The 21,001-nt window shown below is 35.3% G+C and overlaps 1 protein-coding gene across 2 annotated transcripts in view; it reads right to left on the bottom strand.

The window, feature by feature from the left end:
• The window catches only part of FIG4 (FIG4 phosphoinositide 5-phosphatase), a 75,944-nt gene that overhangs the window by 30,866 nt on the left and 24,077 nt on the right, over window positions 1–21,001 (bottom strand). For both annotated transcript variants that reach the window (XM_064508870.1, XM_064508869.1), the window contains exons 8-16: window positions 20,511–20,611; window positions 19,904–20,066; window positions 18,929–19,026; window positions 15,571–15,704; window positions 13,494–13,610; window positions 11,884–11,929; window positions 10,136–10,284; window positions 6,296–6,462; window positions 30–168 (exon numbers count right to left, since the gene is read on the bottom strand). In XM_064508870.1, coding sequence (XP_064364940.1) covers window positions 30–168; window positions 6,296–6,462; window positions 10,136–10,284; window positions 11,884–11,929; window positions 13,494–13,610; window positions 15,571–15,704; window positions 18,929–19,026; window positions 19,904–20,066; window positions 20,511–20,611 — 1,114 coding nt within the window. The remainder of the gene's footprint in view (window positions 1–29; window positions 169–6,295; window positions 6,463–10,135; window positions 10,285–11,883; window positions 11,930–13,493; window positions 13,611–15,570; window positions 15,705–18,928; window positions 19,027–19,903; window positions 20,067–20,510; window positions 20,612–21,001) is intronic.

The raw sequence follows: 21,001 nt of genomic DNA, 5'->3' as shown, positions 1-21,001 counted from the left end.
CGAAGCAAAAAGAAAGAACAGCAAAATACCTTCGCCTGGTCTGCGACAGACTGAGAGTGTTCTTGTGGTGCAAATAGAAATCAGTAGGAAGTTCCCAGAGGTGTGGTTTTCCTTCTGCAGGCTTGAATACTCCCAGGAACAGATTAATGGAATCTTGCCTGTCTGCATCTGTTAGACAAGAGGTACACTTACTGCCAGAAACATGGTACAGCTCAGTCCCCATCAGCCATTCCCTTGTTAGGTGTGTTCCTCACACACTGAGCGTGTCTATCCTCAGATTTCTACCGGGAGCTCGGGGCTTCAACCACTGTAACTGGACTTCATTCGGAGCTGACTTTATGCCGAGGAGAAGCTCTGCCTAGAGCCTTCACAGAAATAAATCTCATTCCGCAGTTCAGTCCCCCACCTCTGCCACAATAATTTAAAACAGATCCTGTCCCACTATTCTGCCCTCTCTTTTCATTCAGTCCATTTCTTTAAGAATGCATGACAGTGAAAGCAAAGATTTTGCAACAGGTTGCACTAAAACAAGAAGCTCCAAAAATGGCAAAAGATACACAGTCCTTTGCAGGAGGAAAGGAGGGAGGCAACAACACAACACTTTTACATCCCTTCTCCCAACACTGGTTTCCTTCTCCATCAGCTCGATAAGAATCCAAGACAGACTCTGCATCTAAAGGCCCAAACTTGAGGAACGGAGACTGACTAGACGACTTGGGGAATTGTCCCAGATAGGTCTCTGCAAGACTCTCAGAATCTGAATATTAACCCCCTCTCCTTTTGCTTACTAATCTTTCCTGTTTTCAGCCTCCAGACAGCCAAGCCATTGTAGCTGCTTATGCTGCTACTGTCCAGCCAGCATCCAGTTAAGTTCAAGGCTTCTCTCCTTGTTGGGTATTTGAGACGGCACATACATGCCTCCATGAAGCATGTGCATATATTTATCCATGTGTCAGGGAATCTGCCATATCATGATGAATTTACTGCATATGAAACATTCCACAACAGAAGAGTGATTTCATGAAATTAAACAGCATTCATACAATACACAAATTCTCTACATCACATAAACTATAATTTCTTTGGGGTTTTCTAGCCAGAGCATAGTCAGCAAAATGCATTAACCTTCATAAACACCTTTTGATAACTTTGTTCCTATTGGTTTAAATAATTAAAAGATGAATTTCTCTTGTCATTGCTAAGCTTCATCAAAACTAAATAAGGCAAGCACTAAAATCCAGCAGATGCATACCACTGTAGATGAAACATGACAAGAAATGTAGTTCATCCACATCTTTAAAATCTCTCGCTACTTAGCTGCAGATAGGACAAGTTACAACAGGTATGAGGAAAAGCTGGAGGCAGATGAAGGCTCTGGGATGGTGAACAGTAATAAAGACAGGCCAGGTGTAGGCTCTGAAAACATAGTAGGGACAGAGGAAGGCTTAGGGGCAAAGGATCTTTAGACATAGGGAATGTGAGGAGAACCAAGCTCTATCTCTGCTCTGAGGAATTAGCATATGGAAAGCTCTTGCCTCCACTTGTACTTCAGCAACCATCAGACAAGGAATACTTCAAAGAACAGTTCTTCAGTAGAGCCACTCTGTTTCACAGTGCTGCTGCTTTAGTTTTTTCCATGTTTTATAAAAAAAGGATTCTGAGAGTTGAGCATCCCTTTGCCAACACACTGACTGCATCAGAGAAACTTATACTACGAAGTCTCAGTATACCAAAAGTCAGATAAAACAATAGGCAAAATCCACAAAGTGGTGGTACGACAGTAAGGACAAAATTGACTCCTGGTTACCATTGATGTTTCAGTCAATACCTCCTTTCCCCCCCAAATTCTAACATCTCTTCCCCCTGTACAACATACGACATTTTTACATGAATTAAGACATTCAAGTGGCTGAGAAATGAAGTGTTACGTAGAAATTTGGTGACAACAGGATTATAGAAAAGTAAAGAACTTTATAAGATTGTACATATGTGGAGATCAGTATTTGGATGTGGGATCTTCTGTGTAAGAGAATTACATGGTGTAACAGGGCAAGGTGTCAGGAAAAGGGAAAGAGAAGGGAAAACTTGACGATGTGTGACTCTCCTTCCCTATTTACACGACCCTTCATCCTGAATCTGGCTTTTTCTCTTCCTTTTCTTTCCACTCATACTCCTTCCAACTACTTTTATTGCCCCTCCAGAGCACTTTCCAAAAACAAGCTTATTTTAGCTTCTTTCTTACTCCTCACCTTCCATAGGTCTTTGAAATGATCAATTTACAGACACCGATACTGTAACACTTGAGATATATGTAGGTCTTTATGGCTTTCAGACTGTACTGCTGCAAAACAGCATCACAGGGAGAGAATGAGGAAGGGCAGGAGCACTGCAAGAAAGCTATGCCAAACTCAATAAAAGGTTTGAAAAAAACCTTGTTGAGGACACTGAAAGTCATGAAGAAAGGCAAAGTCGCAAGCAAAACCATGTATTCTTTCTTCCTGAGAAGTTACTTTAATTATTTTAGGGAAATTGCTGAACAAAACCCAAGAAAGCTCTCTGCTTATTTTGAACACAGAAACGGGAGGACCTTAAAAACAAAATGAATTAACAAGAGCAAACAGGTTAAACTTGGTGAGAATGTGTAAAAGTTAAAGGCAGAGATGAGCCTCCTTTGTTTATTGATCATTTTTTTACCTGCAAGGAACAGAAGGTATTTTGAAATTGTTAGCTAAAACAGAGTGAAACAAAATGATTCACAATTAAGGAACTATCTCACTGCTTATATGACAGATGCTAAAGTGAAATGAAATTTGTTATATTAAAAACAGCTTGAATTTAAACCACTACCACTCAATTAATTATGTGGATGTGACTATAGCAGTAGTACAGTAAAGCATTCTTACTTCTCTTCAGTAGCAAATGACTGCACTGTTAAATATTACATTGCTTCAGGACTCCAACTCTCTTTTGCACTTATTGTTTCAGTTCATGCAGTTGCATTTTAAACTTAAAAACGTAGAACATTTACCAGCAAATGTCCTACTGTTTTACGTCTCAACTCTCAACTTGAAGATAGCTCATAAAACATAAAGTTTTTTAAGGATAAATTTTCAGACAGGTGCGTATATATGCAAGTTATTGGGGAAGAAGATATTTAACTTGAAAGAAGATAATCCTCCCTCCCCTCACCCCCTTATTTTAAGAGCTGAACAATTTCATGACTTAATTCCGAACAAAAATAATGTAAGCTTTTGTCTTTCTCTGAAACAATGGCCACAGAAAAGAGGATAGTGACCTTTTCAGATCATTTTTCCTATCTAGATGGCAAATCTCTCTTTTCAAAAATAAATAAATAAGAATGTAACACTACATGTGGTACAGAGAAAGAGCAAACAGGTTTTATTTCTTCATTGTTAGCACTGAATGTCAAAATTGTGTACAGCAAATAGGAAGACTGCAGTGATTTTTCAAAAGATACTGCAATGTACGTGTATACTAGCACATTTTTAAGACCATTTGAAAGAACAGGAACTGAAGGGGCCATTTAATTGAATTAGCCTAAAATAATCTGCTGCTCTCAATCTGAGTTTACAACTGTGCTACATGACAAATCACTAAATCATCAGAGATTCAGCACAATTGGAACTATAACATCTCATGACTAAAAGAGCATAATAATTAAGTTTACATTCATACACCACTAAAAGGTAGTTTACTATGTCCAGATCTGTTTGTGGATAAGCAGATTATTCCAGATTCCAGAAGCTTATTATGCATGTTGCAACTCTACAACTGAAGTCTGTAATGTCACGTTACTTTCTAAAAGTAGAAAAGCTAGAAAAATATTATTTGGACTATTGTTTCCTAATTTTTCTGACAACAGCAAATAGAAGAAAAATGTTAGAATTCAGCTATTCAGAATGCCTGTCAAAGAGGTTGTCAAAGGAGTATCTAATTCTTAGCTGGGTGACATTTTTACTTCTCAGACAGCTCATTGGTTTATAATCAGTATACTTCCAACACTGTATCCTCTACTTTATTAAAATGTTAAAAATATTTCATGCATGTTCCCAGCATGTATGCTTTTAAAGGTCAGAATTTCTGCCTAAAGCGGTAATATTTTTTCAAATTACCACAAAATTGGTTGTCCCATATTTTTGTGAGGAAACCTTGTTTTCCTTCTAAGTTTCAGTCATTAACCTGACCTTGGGAACACTTTTTTATTTCTTCATTCTTCTGTTACATAGGCTACATATCACAAATTTATAGATACAAAAAAATTTATACGAAAGCTAAGCACATATCAAGAACTAGGCTCAAACTGCAATAAACGTTATCTTTCTTACAAGCTCAGGTGTTATCTACTGTATCAAGTATCTCCAGGCAAATCACTTAACCAATGCGTGTCTTACGTTTTCTTCATCCGTACAACTTAATCAGTAATGATTATCCTAAGGGCTTTGAGGTCAACAGACGAAACCATTTGCTTAAAGTGTAAATTATTTTATAATCATTTATTTTTTTATAATAGACAAACAGAACAAGTGTGACTAAGTGATTTAATTGGGAGGCACTGTTAGCAGGCCACCAATAATCTTGTTCTGAATCTGATGTTCTGTAGGACTTATGGAAATCACTAATACTTTCTGTGCCTGTTTTCTACTGGTTAGTAAGTAATGTAAAATTCATAAGCATTAAAGGAAAGTCTTTCAAATCAGAAACAAGAAAATGCTGGCTCGTGAACTGGATAGCCCAGCAGATTTTTTTTTTTTTTAAGGAATATGATGGATAATACCATAACAATTAATACCAATACCAAATCAGTATCTGCTTCTAAAAATCCTTCCTTTACATCTGCTGTCTGACATAACTTTAAGAATAAAATGATTTCTTTCAGTTTGTCCTATTAACAGGTGTGGAGATACTACATGAATTGTAACAGGCACTGCTGGACAGTGATCCTTTAAATTCCATGTAAATTGAATCTTATTTCATATTAAAATAACTCATTAAAATATATTATGAACGCTAATATATTAACATTAATTTTAAAATACAAAATATTCTTTCGTATTAATCTTTCATATTAAAAACACAATAATCACAACACTGAATCCTACCTTTCAACAACGCCATCTTCAAACACATAGAATACGTAAAGTAGCAAAAGTATTTGGCTCAACTGGGATCAAATACCAAAACCATAAGTAAGTTAGTGAAAGTGTGCAGCACCTTCCACAAAAGATTCAGTTTTCATACTGATTTCAGTAGAGACTAACATCTGTTCATGCACTCAACTGTAAGTTTGCTCATTCTCTACGCTCTGATCTTTTTGTAGCTGATAAGACTTGACATCTTTTTTGTAACGAATTCTTCTATTACTGAAACACCCACACATTTTGACTATCTCTGCAAGCAGACCACAGCCTCAAATGATGATCTAGAACTCTGCTTGTGCTTATTTCCAAAAGCTTCCGCTTGACCATTAGAGTGGCTGGCATAGAAATGAGCAGCTTTGGAGATTGGTTCCATCTTGCAGTTATCAGTATAGGTGATACTGCAAACATGCTTCCTTTTGCTCATACGAATTGATGAAAGCATGCCTTATCACCACTGCAAACAATAACAGGTTATTTCACTGAAATAAACAACTCGTTAACATCTACAAATCCCTTTCCCTGCGTATCTCACTAATTTCTCCAAATATGACATAGAAATTACATAAATTACATTCAGAAACAGTACTCTAATGCTGTGCTCCTGCGTTTTGTTACATACACAGAGTTGTCCCTAACAAAAGCAGTAACTTCAGCCTAATGAACCACAGGTTACTGAACTATTTCCAACCAGTGCCTGGTCCACTTTTCAAAATTAGTTTCTAAATAGTTGCACTTTACTAGAAAAATTACCACTTCCTTCCCTAGCTATACAGCATTACACATACATATGACATACATACGTCATATACATATAAGAGCCCTGTAATAGTTTACCTGCTTTTCTATTCAGCTACAAATGTCACTGGCACTTTCAATGCTGTATGCAAACATTTACCGAATACTTCCTAAAGCAGTTAATTAACTGTACCAAACAAGGCTGCACAATACAACATGCATTTTTAATAGGGTATGATATAAAGACCTGACCAAACCAGAATATCCATTTACAAGATTTTACTGAATTATTTTGAGATTATAGTATAGATGATTTCTGTGATAAGATCATAGTATTGATTATTCACAAGTAAATGATTTCCTAAATAATGGCTTAAAAAAAAGTACTTAAAATAGTTCACCTGAGAAAGCATTACTATAATATCTTGAGAGTGTTTGCATAATATCTTTGGAATGCTGGGTCCATGGAGCTATCTTTCTATAGGTTTTGACTCTGTGGACAAGTTGAGAACCTCCGTATTGCAGAGAAAGCGTGTCTCCATGATCTTCATATAATTCTTCAAATAATCTGAAGGAAAAATAAAATGTGACATCTATCAAACTGTTGAAAAGAGTTTTTAAAAGACAAAATAATAAGGTATAAAATACAAAATAACGTTTAGAGGTAAAGCACACTAGAAATCTATAGGTACCCCCAGGCATTGAATTGTTTTTCTGCTTAAACAAGCAATATATTTTCTCCTCCTAAGTACTTCTGCCAATTTACAAAGAAATATTTCATTAAGAAGTACTATTAGCCTATTTTCATTGAAATTTAAAGGCATGTCTGTATTCTTTATTCCGATAAATATCATATCTGGAAATTGTATTCAAATATATTCATTACTAAAAAGTGTTAGACTCCAAATTTTCATTAATTTATAATATATCAGAATATATTCACGCTACAGAATATGCATTTCTGCAGATTCAGAGAGAATATTAACAAATCCTGTTAGCTTGCAGGGAGAAAACAAACTGCAATCCTTCACAAACTAAGGTGTTATAAATACTCTAAACGGCACAGAACATGCCAGTACCCCAAGGCTGTGTTCTGTCAAGTCCACTGGGAATGAAGTTGACACAACTTTCCAAAATTTCCCTAGTTACGACAATGATGACCCAAAGCTACAAACAGAAGGAACATGACTTTGTAAGAAATGTAAGGGCAGTCAGATACAATTTGCTGGAGCTGGAAAAGCATCAGGTAAGAAGGTACAGAGACAGCTGCTAAGATGAACACGGAGAACTGGCTAAAAGCAACACTGTCCTCTAGCATCACAAAGTTGCCAGCAGACTCCATATTGAGAGAGCAGTCTAAGTAACAAAGATGATCAAGAAGCACCCGTATTTATGACAAAAACATGACAATAGTCTCAGAAAACATGTCTATCCTAAGGAGATGGGCCCCAGTCTAAAAGATAAGAGTTTGAAAAAGTGCTTCTCAGAACTGGAAACTATGACCCTGCCTGAGAAAGATAATGACAGGGAATAACATCTTGCTAGAAGAGGCTGAAAGTGTAGTCAAAAGGCTGAAGAGAAAAAAACTGGAAACATATGTCACATCAGTATAGCAAGACAACAATTCAGGCATCAGCCTGTGACAGACTGCAAAAATTGAGAAGACAGAAATCGTTAAGGAATGGAGAAGAGGGGAGGGAAAAAAGAAAAAAAAAACCCAAGAGCATAATGCTTAAGAAAGTTTCCAACAAAGAGGCAGTACTGCATAAGCAACCCATCAAACATTTGACTGAAGTCTCCTCAAAAAGCTCTGGAGGAAGAATACTTATCTGAGCAGTAAATCAATTTTCACAGAAACAAAATACAAATCTGCCCAATATCAAGTACAAAATGATGGATTAGGAGGAAGCATCTGCTTAGTAACTTAAAAAAACATCACTTGCCTCTATACAGACAGAAATTTTGGTTAACTTAGAGCTAAAAAGATTGGTTCAAGACAACGACTGGCAGGGGACAGGATGATACGTCTCAGAACCTTGCCAGTCAACCGCAGGAACTGATGAATAGACCTAGTGATACAGGTTCACAGAAAGCGGACAACTTTAAATTCATAAAGGATGTTGATTTATGTGATTTGGAGAAGACTTGTAGAAATAAATTAACCTTCCATCACCTCAAACTATTAGAGATGCAAGGCAAACAAAGACTGGTCTTCTGTAAAGAGAAAAGTAGTTAACGATATACAATCAAATAAGCAGCAAATGTAGACTTTGTCTATGAAACTTCTTAGATGGGACATCAAACGCTTTAATGGGATCACAAAGAAATATGGCTCGTAGAAATGGCCCTGCAAAACAAAGTCTGTAAGAAGACCAATCTCACTAGACACAAAATCACACTGTTCAAGATGCACATTTTCTTGATCCTTCAGGAAGGCCAACACAACTGAAGTGCTGGCCTCAGAAACCAAGTACAACAGAACTTCTGGATTGTAGTCAGTCAGACCATGTCAGAAAGTCAAAACTGATATGGAGGACAGTCAAGGAATGCAATGAAAAAAAGAAGATAAGGTTGTTCAGAAACATTCGCTAGATTAAGCATGACTGTCTACTAAAGATCACTCTCTTTGGCCAGTTAGAGGAGAGTCAATGAAAAGGCAGAGTATGGAGGAAGCAGATCCTTGAAATAAGAGAATGTTAGGGATCAAGGATGCAGTATGTCAAAGTCAAAGACTGCACAATGGAGAGGTAAAGTATAGCACATATCTGCCTTCAAAATTTGTTAGAACATGAAGCAGGATTTTTTAATAATCCTGAATGCAGTAATTCAGAAACGAGCCTTTCAACAGATGACAAAATAAGCTTCAGAGAGGCATATATCTAATGCAATGGAAAAGAAAAAAATACGTCTAACGTGGCCAGATAAAAGTATCCTTTTAAGCCAGGCTAATAGCTACATTTCAGAGAGAGAATGAGAAATAAGGTATCAGGAAAATCAGAGAGAAAGCAACTACCATAATCTTAGTAGGTAGGGTTATGGATGGAAATGGATGGAAATTTAGAGATGGAAATTTAGGAGGGCTGGAGAATGGAGAGGGAACAGGGTAGAGAGAAAAAGGTGGATGGGAAACGTGACTATTGCAGTAGGAAACATTGGCGGAAATAGGGAGTCCCAAAATAGGGATGGGAAGGGGAGAGGTAGTGAAGCCGAGGGAAAGACAGTGAAATGCAGCCTCAAATACTGAAGTAAGTCGTAGCTGTAGAGGACACTGCAGAGAGTGGGTGTAAGAGATGCGGCCAAGCCTGGACCTCCTCCACTTAGAAGCCAGCAGCCCTGGTTGCAACTGCTATCTGCAGCAGCAGTTGCTTGTTTCTGGATGTAAATCTGTAGCACAGATGAGCTCTAGCAGCTGGGATGTGGCGAGGCATTGCTAGTATTCAAGGGATCGAGCCAGACCTGAGCTCACCCCAGCCGCTGGGCAGGGGGGCCAGTAGCACCCCAGAGCCACCGCCTCACACAGAGCCGGCATGCTGTGAGTGAAGTCATTTCTGCAGCACATATCTGCTCCTGGCATCAGGCAAGTGCTAGAAGCACTTACTTTAAAGTCTGAAGCACATTCACAATTTAAGTAGCTTAGAGATTTTATTTTCCCCTGGGCATTTTAATTTAAAAGCTAAAGGTGTTTTTTTAAATAATTTGAGGATGCTCAAAGAAGTATCCTTGATATGAGATTTGAGAACTGCTGTGCTGAAAAATTTTCCTTGATAAACAAAAAAGCACCACATTTTTCTGAAGGAAAAGCAGGAAATAGCAATGGAAGATGTATTTCTAAGCAAATATAAATTTGGCATTCTGCATAAAAGTATGTATTCATTTCAGTTTTATTTTTTAGTTTGCATTTTGCTTAAAGTTATAAAAATAGTTTTTTTATAGTACACCTCTGTTCCATTTATTTAAAAGGAAAACTCTTCAGTTTAAGTTCAGGTATATAAAGAAAATGAAGTTAAGCAGTTATCTTAAAAGAAAGCTGATTAACATACTTCTTCAGAATAGCATATTTTCAAGGCGACTTGATTTTCTCAAAAGGATCTCAAATATTGATGGTTTCTTAAATTTAGATGAAGAAAAATTATTAAAGCACTCCAAAAGAAAGAAATACTCTTTCTTCTATAAATACATATTTTTCCTAAATCTCTGGTCACAAAATTAAAATAAGTCCATGCCTTATTAAAATATCTTACCTAACAGCATCTGTATCAAATTGCAAATTGGGTTTATCAATCAACCCCAGTGAATAGAGCTGGTATGCCAAAGCACATTTTCCCACCATGAACTGGGCTGTGTTAGTGCGATCTAAACAGTCCACACAATTGGTTCGGAGAACACCAGTCTAGCAAAGAAATACAAATAAATAAAAGACTTTTTAATTAACAAGTTATTACATTCCTGATTACTTTTTCCCCATTATCCCAAGACTCCCAAGCCTTGCCAAATCTCAAATACTGAATTTTATGTCAATTCACAAAACCTTGAGCAAAGATGTTCTCTCATCTCCAGTAACCTACATTAGACAGCTTTAAGGCCTACTTCCTGAATAATCTTGCTTTTATCATCACACAAACTGAATTTCTCCTTCAACTCATTCAAGTGTGCTGTCACACTGCTGTAGTTCTATTGTTATGGTACTTATATTTTAAGTTTTCCATATCTTGGGCAACACATATGAACATTCTGCTTAAGATCACAATTATGCACATACTCTTTAATGCTGCTTCTGCCATCATCCTTCAATTCCATAATGCACACAGAAAGACTGTTCTTTTATAATCTGAACAGTTGAAAGAAAATGATAAGTATTTTAATATAGCAGCATGGGGGATTATTCTGCCCAAATATATATATATATTCACACATATATATATATATACACACACATACATGTATGTACATATATATATATATGGCTACATCGGAGACAGTCATTTAAACTCCTTTTACTGTTTTAGTAAAGCAGCACTTTTTGGGTGTGACTCACAAGACGTCTGTTCCAAGATGAGATGAACTGCAACCCAAATGCTTATATAGTATGCCTACGGTGACTACCTCAGATATTTGGGTTGATAGATAGATGAAAACAGCATACACTTAATACAGATAAACCTGTAAGACTAACATTAAAATCCAGCTAACATTCATGTATTTCTTGATTTCAAAACATTTCAAAATCACTTTTACTCAGTTGCTTATCTGCCCATAAAGAACACATCCCAGTGGTTAGTTAGTACAGGAATGGACACATGCCTTCCAATTTACATGAACAATAAAATTATGAATGGCAAGTCAAAAAGCAATTAATGCTCCTCAAGAATATGCCTTGTGTTCAGAGTACATAATCATGACATTCATGTTTAAATTCATTACGTTATACTTTATCCTCCTGCACTTTTCTAACCTTAAAGACAGCAGTGTTTCTAGTCATATTTCTTTTAGAAATGGAAATTGCAACAATACACAAAAAATCCAGCAGAGGTGAGATTCCTTTTAGTCACACATTTTCATGTGTAGAAATGTGTCGCCAGAATTAAGTATGTTTATTCCCCACCTCCTGTGTCTAACATTGCTAACACTGATGTATTATGTAGATAGTTAAAATGCTGCTGTTTTAACTTTCACTACATTGGTAGCACTACAGACTAAGTAGTAATGGAAAAAACTTAAAATATGAGCATTTCTCAGACTACATCCAGCAAAAATACAGCTCCAGCAGGATAAGGTTTTCTGGTACCATTCAAGAACTTTAATCCCTATTTCCCAATTGGGTTCCTGGGATGGATTACAATAATGCTGTTTATTCTGCAATAAACATTAACTTGAGAGTCATCTGCTGAATCAGCAATCAAGTATTTGAGTGAAACAGTTCTTTGTTGCTTTGGGAGTGCTGATATGCACCAGTGCAACTATTAATTAATGACATTTATTATTTCAGTACCTGCAAGCGACCAGTGGAAACAACATAACCTCCCAATTCATTCCACCTGAAATGGAAACAAAATAGGATGACTTACAATCATTTTTTAAAAAATAACAGATCATGCCACGTACTGGTCTGCTCAGTGAAAAAGGGAGACAATTAAAAACCTGCTATAAAGCAAAACTGATATCCCTAAATAGCAGAAAGCAGTGAAAGCTCTATACAGTAGTAAGATGATATATTTAAATTGCATTGCAGAAAATCTAGCCTTAGAGTAGAAATATTCAAAGACATAAGCTAAAACAATTCTGGAAGGCCATATAAAATATTTTCTTCTCACTCTACAAAACAGGATACAAGCTATACAAGCCCTGCCAGATTGGGTCTTGAGGACACAAAAACTGAAGCAGGTACAATGCCAATGACTGGAAGGTGGAGGCACAATACACACTGTGGCACAAGTTGGTTGATTTAAATCTCCCCTTCATACTGATTCTAGGCATACATGCTATTTATTGTCCAGTTCTCTCAATCCTATACAGGTCCTAACCATACCTTAGAGGCAGAAAATATGAATAAGAAATTAATGGCATTTTGAGGTAGAGAAGCAGTTATGCTCAGTGCAAGTAACTCCTAAACTACTGAAGTTTTTCAAGTTAGCAGGGTTAACTTATCTGACTGGAGTACTGCTCTGACAAGCCTATATACTGCTTTTGACACCCACAAGACTGTCTCTACACAGTACAGCATTACATGGATGCATCATTCTAGTTCATGCTAGCTTGCAGTCACCATGTTTGCTGTACTGCATGGCAGCGAAAAGCTCTAAGAGAGCCCCTGTGAGTTATAGTTCTGTTTATTTCTAAATAAAGTCAGGCTAAAAAGGCACAAAATGCTCTTAATGAAGAATAAGAATGCTCGCTTGGGTAGGCATAGATTGAATCCCTAGGCTGGAAGTTGGAACCAAACACTTTTGTAACTTTTCATTTGGATGGTATTTTACTTCTGAATTTTTAAAGACTTGAGAGAATTCAGCTTATTAAATCATTGTACTCCTGCAGCAGTCTAAGGAAGTATAGTTTGTATTTTTCCAAGGGAAAAAAATTTTCAATTCTGTATATGTAAATACCATAAAATCTATTGGAAATTACTGAACCTAGCAACATCTAGAGGAGAGGTATTTTATTAGTATGCCTTAAAAGAATCCACTTATTAAAGTCTAAACTTTGTTTGCTGTGTTAAAATTTACCCCCAGATTTCAGACTCCCTTGATTTAAAAAAAAAAAAAAAAAGAAAAAAGAAAAGCCCCCCAAAACTTCTATATGTACACATATATATACAAACACACACAGAGCAAAGATTACAAGTTATAACGGTTTTAAATAAGCAAGTATTCATTATAAATAACAGCACCATAGTTACATGCACTGTAATTTTTTTAATGTATTAGCATTTCCTAGCATTTGCCTCTGACTGCAATCCATTCTGCTATAGCTTAATACTAAATTATATATTTTCATATTAATTGAAGTCTTAAAACATGAAATAATGCCATAGATATTAGACATTCCAGGAAAATCTCCAAGCTGGAGATGCTGTTCATTATACATATATAAAATTATACATACTTTTCATCTGGCCGCAAGATACTGCAGTAAGAATCAGGCCGATTTACAAAAAATCCTGTTTTCTTTACTACGCTTTCTGCAATCACATTCAGTCTGTCCAGTACATTGCAAAGTTTGCTGAAGAGAGAAAAAATAAAGACTGAATATACATTAATACTCAATTTTCACTGCTTAGAAAGTCTTCTAATAAAGAAAATAATTTAATCAAACACTCACATCTCTGCTTTATTTATCTAACAGGGATTATGTCTACAGTTTTCTGACTTGATACAGACTTAGAAAGCAGACCCCGACAATCTCAGAGCAATTTTATTTACTTATTAATAAAACATATCAGACAAACTGGAAAAAGACAACTTCAGAATTCTAAAAAGTCTCCTTGATTTTCATACCATACTAATTTTCCTCCACTGAACTTTTTCTGCTTTGCAAAGTAAAAACATGACAGATAAGGATATATGCTTAAGTTAAATTATAATACCCTTATTTTATTTGCCAGGTGCTGTTTTGTTCAGTAGCATTTGTTTCAGAGAGTGGCCTTCATGTTGTCCTGCACTTCCTGGTCAGATGGAACATCCATCCATTGTTGGAGATTAACTTCTGTTTACAAGTAATTTCACTTTCAAAGTTTTTAATGCAATGTCTACATTTCAAGTAATACAAATAATTTTTTTTTTTTAAGCATTGCTTACACTGAGATGGAAGCAATCTTTTCGAACATTTCCACAGATACTATTTTCTAGAAAACTTATTTCAGAACTGTATGTTGAAGCAAGATGGTTCTCTTTATTCCTGTAACTGTAAACTCTGTAAGCGCAGATTAACATTATCTTCCATTCTTATATCTCTCTGGCTTGCATAAAGGCTTAATCTTGTTTGAAGCACTCTTAAGTATTTTTATACCTGTATTAGGGCAGATAAGTATATAAATATACATAGAAGATTAATGGGGCATACAGAAGATTAAAGGGGCATCTTTTGATCACCTAATACCATTTCCCATATATGACAGATCATTATGCTTCATCAACCTCTGTATATATGGAATCCAGTAACTTGCATTGGGTATGTCTTCTGAAAGTAAAGCTAGCTTTATTTTAAGATTTGTTATTTAACCATAACGCGAACAACTGAACATACACTTAACTGTGTACAATGCCATTTTTAGGGAAAAAAAAAAGTGTGAAACCAAGTCAAACTTCAAAACAATAGTCTTTTTCATCTATATGACAAGCCTTTACCAAACATGCTTGTAATCTCAAATAATGAGTGCTGTTTTGCAAAACTTTTCTATATAATGTTATCAACCAACATTAATTATGCTCCTGCCCTTTAAATTATACCAGTTTTCCATCATTTTGCTCAGACTGATACTGTGCCAGATACCTTACAGTTAAATTTTTGGCATTAGAAGATATAGTAGACATATGCAGGCCAGAGAATTTTACAACTGGGTTGTGGGTTCCTTAGGAGTACTTAACCAGACCTACAGATTTAAAATATTCATTCCTTGTAAGTATCTCCACATTTAGGAAAACATTCATCATTTTTATATGACACCAGTACAGCATTCTACTGTTCAAACTCTTAGAAGAAAAAGTTACTAAATGTGTATTTCTCTTTCTCTTTTAAGTTACATACTTGTGCAAAAATTTAAATGCCTTATAACTTCTCATTTCATGCTGGACGAGGTAACGGAAGAGACTGATTGATATGAAACCTCTTAATTTCCAAAATTTCGTAACTCAAAATAACTGCAAGACTAAAAACCTTAAAATGCAGTGTTTTGACTAATTCAAAATACAAGGGAATGTTGTTGCCTTTTTTTGGTGTTCTTTTTTTAAAATTTCCTTTGCAGAGTATTTCAAAGTTTTCAGGCCTTACTCCAATTCGGAATGAAACCAAATCCTGAAATATAAAAAAACCTTCAGAAAGCCAAAGTCTTATTCTGTGCATAGATCTTAATAAAATTCTCTCATCTCTCCTAAGCAACACTCAACTAAAAAGAGATACGCTCAGCAGGATTCAGTCACTTATACCATGGCTAAGAGCACTAGAACGAAGGAAGATCTTCTACCTTTTTGTATATTTGGCCATGTCCCATGGAATATATATAATTGCATGCTCTGGGGGTAAAAACTGGTTGAGGTATGTCACAGCAGCAACAAGTTCTTCACTAAGAATCCTTTCATGCTTTCTTTTTTCACGTTCCTGTAACAAAAAGAAAAGCATGTTAACGCTAATATTTTTATAAACGTATATGTAACCTGTATACATATATATAACATACACATATATACGTGCATATATATATTATAGGTAGAAACAGACTTCACCACAGACTTTTTAACCTAGACTTCAGTGTTTTCTGTTTCATATAGATTATGTAGAAACAATGCATAAACAAAACTAATCATTTATGTTCAAACAACGTACAAAAATTTCAGAAAATTCAACAGCTCAACTTGAGAAGCAATATCAGGATTATACTAATAATATTTTATTAAGCAAAATATTTAACCAGAAATATCATAGAGACACTATGTATCAGCAACAAAAAAGATTTAACTGTGCTAAAATCAGAACGTGGGGATGGGGGGACATATTTTATGCATTTTTTAAACTGTGTTTAAAAAGTTATTTCACTTCTTTCCTAGGTATATTTTGTGGGAAAACAACAAGGACTAAATAAGAAAAAAAAAAAAAACAAAAAAAGCTGAATGATGCTTGGAGCTTCTAAACTAAATAGTTCTTTCATAAGCTCTTGCTAGCCTAGAACTCCTTAGACTGGAAAAGCTTGAGAAGATCTAGCACAGATTTTGTCTGTTAATAAAAAACAATAAATGGACAATTGACCAGCGTCATACAGCACCACAGCATACCTGCTATAAAGCAGACTCATATCCCTTTGTGTATTAGTATATTCTCAATCTATGCACAGCTCTGGCTCAAACATTTTAGAGAAAACTCTGTTACTCTTTCAAAAGTCTCTGAGGAAAAACTGAGCATGAGCAGTCTGGCTTCACTTCAAAGGTGTATTTTGGTGTTTTAGCCATGCTAACAGAAATTTAAAACACAGCGGGCGCTTCTGCAGGCACTTTCACGTAACTAGTCCAATCACATTAAAAACGAGAGAAGAATCTAAACATTTTAGGTGTTTAGCAACTGACCTCTAATAATGAAAGTCGCCCATCCCAACTGTGCATAATCATCTGTTGAAAAATGGAAGCCTCCAAGAGGAAGAAGAGCATGAGGAAATGAAAGTAGCAAGATGAGGGAAAGAGACAAAGACAAAAGAAAGAAAAAGACATGCAGAAGGGAAGGCATCCTATTCGCTCTTGCAGTACAGGGATATGGATCCAGGTAAATTTTTCTCCATTATTGACAGGAAATAGGGAACAACAGCTTTGCGAGGATTTTTAAAAAATTAGAATTATATTCCCATTCTATGAATATACCATATGTTGAGGTACTTCATATATTAATATGGCTTTTCTCTCAACTTAATCCAAACTAAAACCTATACTGAGCCTATATTATAAAAACTATTTTAAAATTACATAAAAGCAGCCGTGAATGAATAACAGGAAATCTAATACATTTGTTACTGGTTACCAAGTTTGTAGGATAGACAAGTAAAGTAGGATACGGATTTGTGTTTCATCAGCCTTTAAGAAATCCAAAGTACAAGAGATAGAAATGCTTAGCATTTTTGTAGAAGCGACAACAACATACAAACACCTTTTTTTTTTTTTTTTTTTTGAAGCAGTACATGAAGTGATAAAGGAACATTAATTTTAGCAGCCTAATATTAAGCATCTACAGAGGGGGAGAGAAAGAGATGCATTTTCAGCCACCATATAAAAAGACCTATGAATAAAAGCATATAATGATTCACGTGTTGAGGTCATGTGAATCTAGACTCACACTAACAATGGCCTTTGAAAGCTAGGACTGTAAGTAAGAGACAAAATCATTTTTTTGTCAGTAAATGGTATCTGAAGTTGATTCCACAGACTCTTGGACGGTCTCAAAAGCAACCCCAAACAGAAGAGCTTCTAAAAAGAGAAAATAGGTTATATTTGCCATTTATTAAAACTTAGAGTTTTTAAAGCCTTCATTTTGTACTTTTCCCTATTTTTTTAAACTAGGAGCTGATCCTACATGCACATAAAACATCCTTTTTTCAACTGAATACAGTTCTACAACATGATAAATAAAATGATAAATTTTTTTAAAGACTAAAAAGAAATATAAAATACAATTCAAGGCAAAACAAATTATTATATTAAACTCAAATGTGAGAACAGTTCATTAAAACAAACTGCAATGAGATATATTGACCTTTACTTTCCAACCATCAGAAAAATTACCAAAAACAAATAGAAACTCCAGAATAAAAAAGACACTAGACAACTTACATCTGATCTACTGCAGCAGCCCAAATGTGAAAATAAATTGTTTTCTCTTTAAACATCATTTTATTTGCTACAAGGCAGAAATTACATTACCCTGTTATTCTCTCATGACACTGTATTCAGATGTTCAGAATATATATATATATATATATACACATATATATACACATATATATATACATATATATATACATATATATATATATATATATATATATATATTTTTTTTTTTTTTTTTACAAGTTTTATCTAAGACAGGGTAGACTCCAAGGGGCTGGAGTCCTTTCTTCACGTCCTAACATGGGCCAGTATACCCTCTGCCATCACAAGGTCAAACCTGCCTGGCTGAGATGCTACCACATAAAATGATAGGATTGGAATAGGAAAAAAAAAAAAAAAAAGAAAAAGGAAAAAACACTAATCCCAAACACAAAATGTAACACTCAACAAGTACAGTGCCACCCAGAATCCAGGCTTTACACCACAGCCTCCCCCACAGCAGCTAACTGAATTACTGTAGCAATGAAGCGGCTCCCTGGACTCATACCTAGCCCTAGATGCTTTCCTCTTCCCCCGTACATCCACGACCAGACAGAGCAAACAAGGAAAGGTAAGTGTTTATCATAATATTTCAAAGAGCAAAATCAGTCTTTCATGTCTACAACCATGGCTTTGCATGGAACCATACTATTTTAGCATGTTTTAATGATAAATTAAATTTAGTGGTGAATTTATTTGGACTTTCTCCCATCTAAGTGGTAATAGTGAGAACCTGAAAACAACAGCGAAATGTTATTGCAATGAATCTATAAAAATTGGCAACTGTTCTTTTTGTAGGGCTATAGTGGAAGCAGCTACGAAGTTATGTGTATCTGCGTAGGATGAGATTTATTAGATTACACATGGCAGATTTTCTTCCTATGAGCTCAGAGCACAACCTAAAATACAGAGACTCTACAGAAATGAGTATTATATTTAAAATTAGAAAACATATAGAATGTATTCAAAATACTGTACCTTCACAAGATTCAAAATAATAATGGGAGAGCCAAATCGCTGAAGCATTTGGTCAAAGTGAAGAGCAGCAACATGTGCAAAAGGATCTGCCTGGTCCACTGCAACAAATGTATTAGAATATTCAGAAAGATGTTAAGAGAATCTCAGAATCACTTAAAGTACTGTTCGCAATTTTCTGATAATAATTATATACACTATTCTTTTCATACAAAGCTGCTCAAAAAAAAATCCTTCCCTTTTCAATAACCAAGGAGAGCAAGAAGATATCCTTCTGCTTTGTGAAGTTGCCAGTAACAAAATGTACTTGTGGCCAAACAAATGTAAGGAATATCGTTCTGCTCCAAGCGTACATTTAAATTTTTAGATGAATTTTTAAAAATATTCTGGGGATTAGCAGTGTTTAATTTTGTCGGAGTTTTTGTTTCACTTTATCAATCATTTTTGTTTTAATTCTAATTTGGGGTGGAATTGGAATTTCAGCCCTAATTTGGGCTGAAACTGTTACAAATCACAAATCAGTAAAATATACGTGTGCCTCAAAAGTTGATCATGGAATTCATGGATCACTCTGGCCCCATTAAATTTAGCACAGACTTTTGCCACCAGTCTCAATAGGTTCAAAATTGTATCCTCAACACTTTCAGACAAACATAAGTAACTGTATACAAGGTAATACGTACAAAGAAAGCAGACATTTTCAAATAAATTTTTCATATTCCATTGTTGAATATGAAGTCTAATATGGAGACTTTTTTCTATTCAATTTCATCAAATGTAGCTGTTTATATGGTTAAATGTTTATATGCCATCATGTTTATCATAAAGAACACTGGCTTACCTTAAATTATAGCTTCCCAAAGCAAACACACAGAAAATGCTTTCAATTTTGCAAGCTAAATCTTACTTACTCTCTCAGATTTTCCACTAGGATACAGTCCTAACCATAAGCTACCAGAAAAAATCACTCATACATACATGTTATGGGTGGCTTAGGCATCATAGTTGAAATATCTTGAGACCAGTACAGGGGGACCGATCCTCGAACCTGAACATAGGAAGAATAGCTCCCCGCAGAAAATGACATAACTGAAGCATCATAAAGTATTTGTTCAGTTTCTACTTCATTAGCAACATCCCCCTAAAACAACCAGAAACACATATATGATGTAGACATTACATTTCAGACCTGCATGCATAGAGAACTGATTGTTACAAACGAGCAGGGTACAATTAACCTATCAGGTACCAAATGATGGTAGTGACAACACTACTGATGGTTAAATTCCATTTGTCCCTTACTGTAGTTTACCGGATTTTTTCTTCTCTATTTAAGAAAGGGTATCATGATTTCTAAGTGCATCAAGCAACTTCCAATTAACTTACCAATTTAAGAACAGTTTTATTATCTCACTTCAGATTTTAATGATAGTTGCGATAACGGTATCTAATAACATAATTTACAATTAAAGTCTTAAAAACCTGCTAAAACATTTCAGTTCATTGGTCAGTCAGGGTCAAGCTTTCATATGGTTTTGACAAAGCAAAACAAAACAATACCGTCAGTGAAATCACCCTCATTTACCTCACAGTTTGCCCCTCGTTTCAGAAAACGTGTTCCAGCAAATTTGCTTGATCTTCTGGCTATCAAAGTGACATATATTGGGCGACCATAAATCAGCAATTCTTGAAAGGGAAGTTAAGGTTTACAAGTCATATGCAATTTCTCTTTCACTTACTTTATGCAAACATAAATTCTAAAAAACTGAAAAGGTGTATCATCAAAATGAAACATCTGTTTTACTAAAATGTTTTCAAGAGAGATGAACAGCATCACCAAATTTCTTTTACAGTTGGGAGAGTGCAATTCCCTTTCCAACAATCATTTCTAAAGAGCTTTGAAAATGGAATCTACATTACGATATATCAACTACTTTTCACGACACAAGGAAGAGAAATATTTCCATTTTATAAAGTGAAAAGGAGGTGAAGTAGGTACAAGAGTCACCTAAGGCCACAAACACTGCTTTTCTAAGTACTGTGATTAAAACTTGGGAGCTTCTATTTTCAAATCAG

Source organism: Dromaius novaehollandiae, chromosome 3, assembly GCF_036370855.1.
Source record: "Dromaius novaehollandiae isolate bDroNov1 chromosome 3, bDroNov1.hap1, whole genome shotgun sequence".
Classification (NCBI taxonomy): Eukaryota; Metazoa; Chordata; class Aves; order Casuariiformes; family Dromaiidae; genus Dromaius; species Dromaius novaehollandiae.
This window is presented reverse-complemented; position numbering and strand designations above follow the sequence as displayed.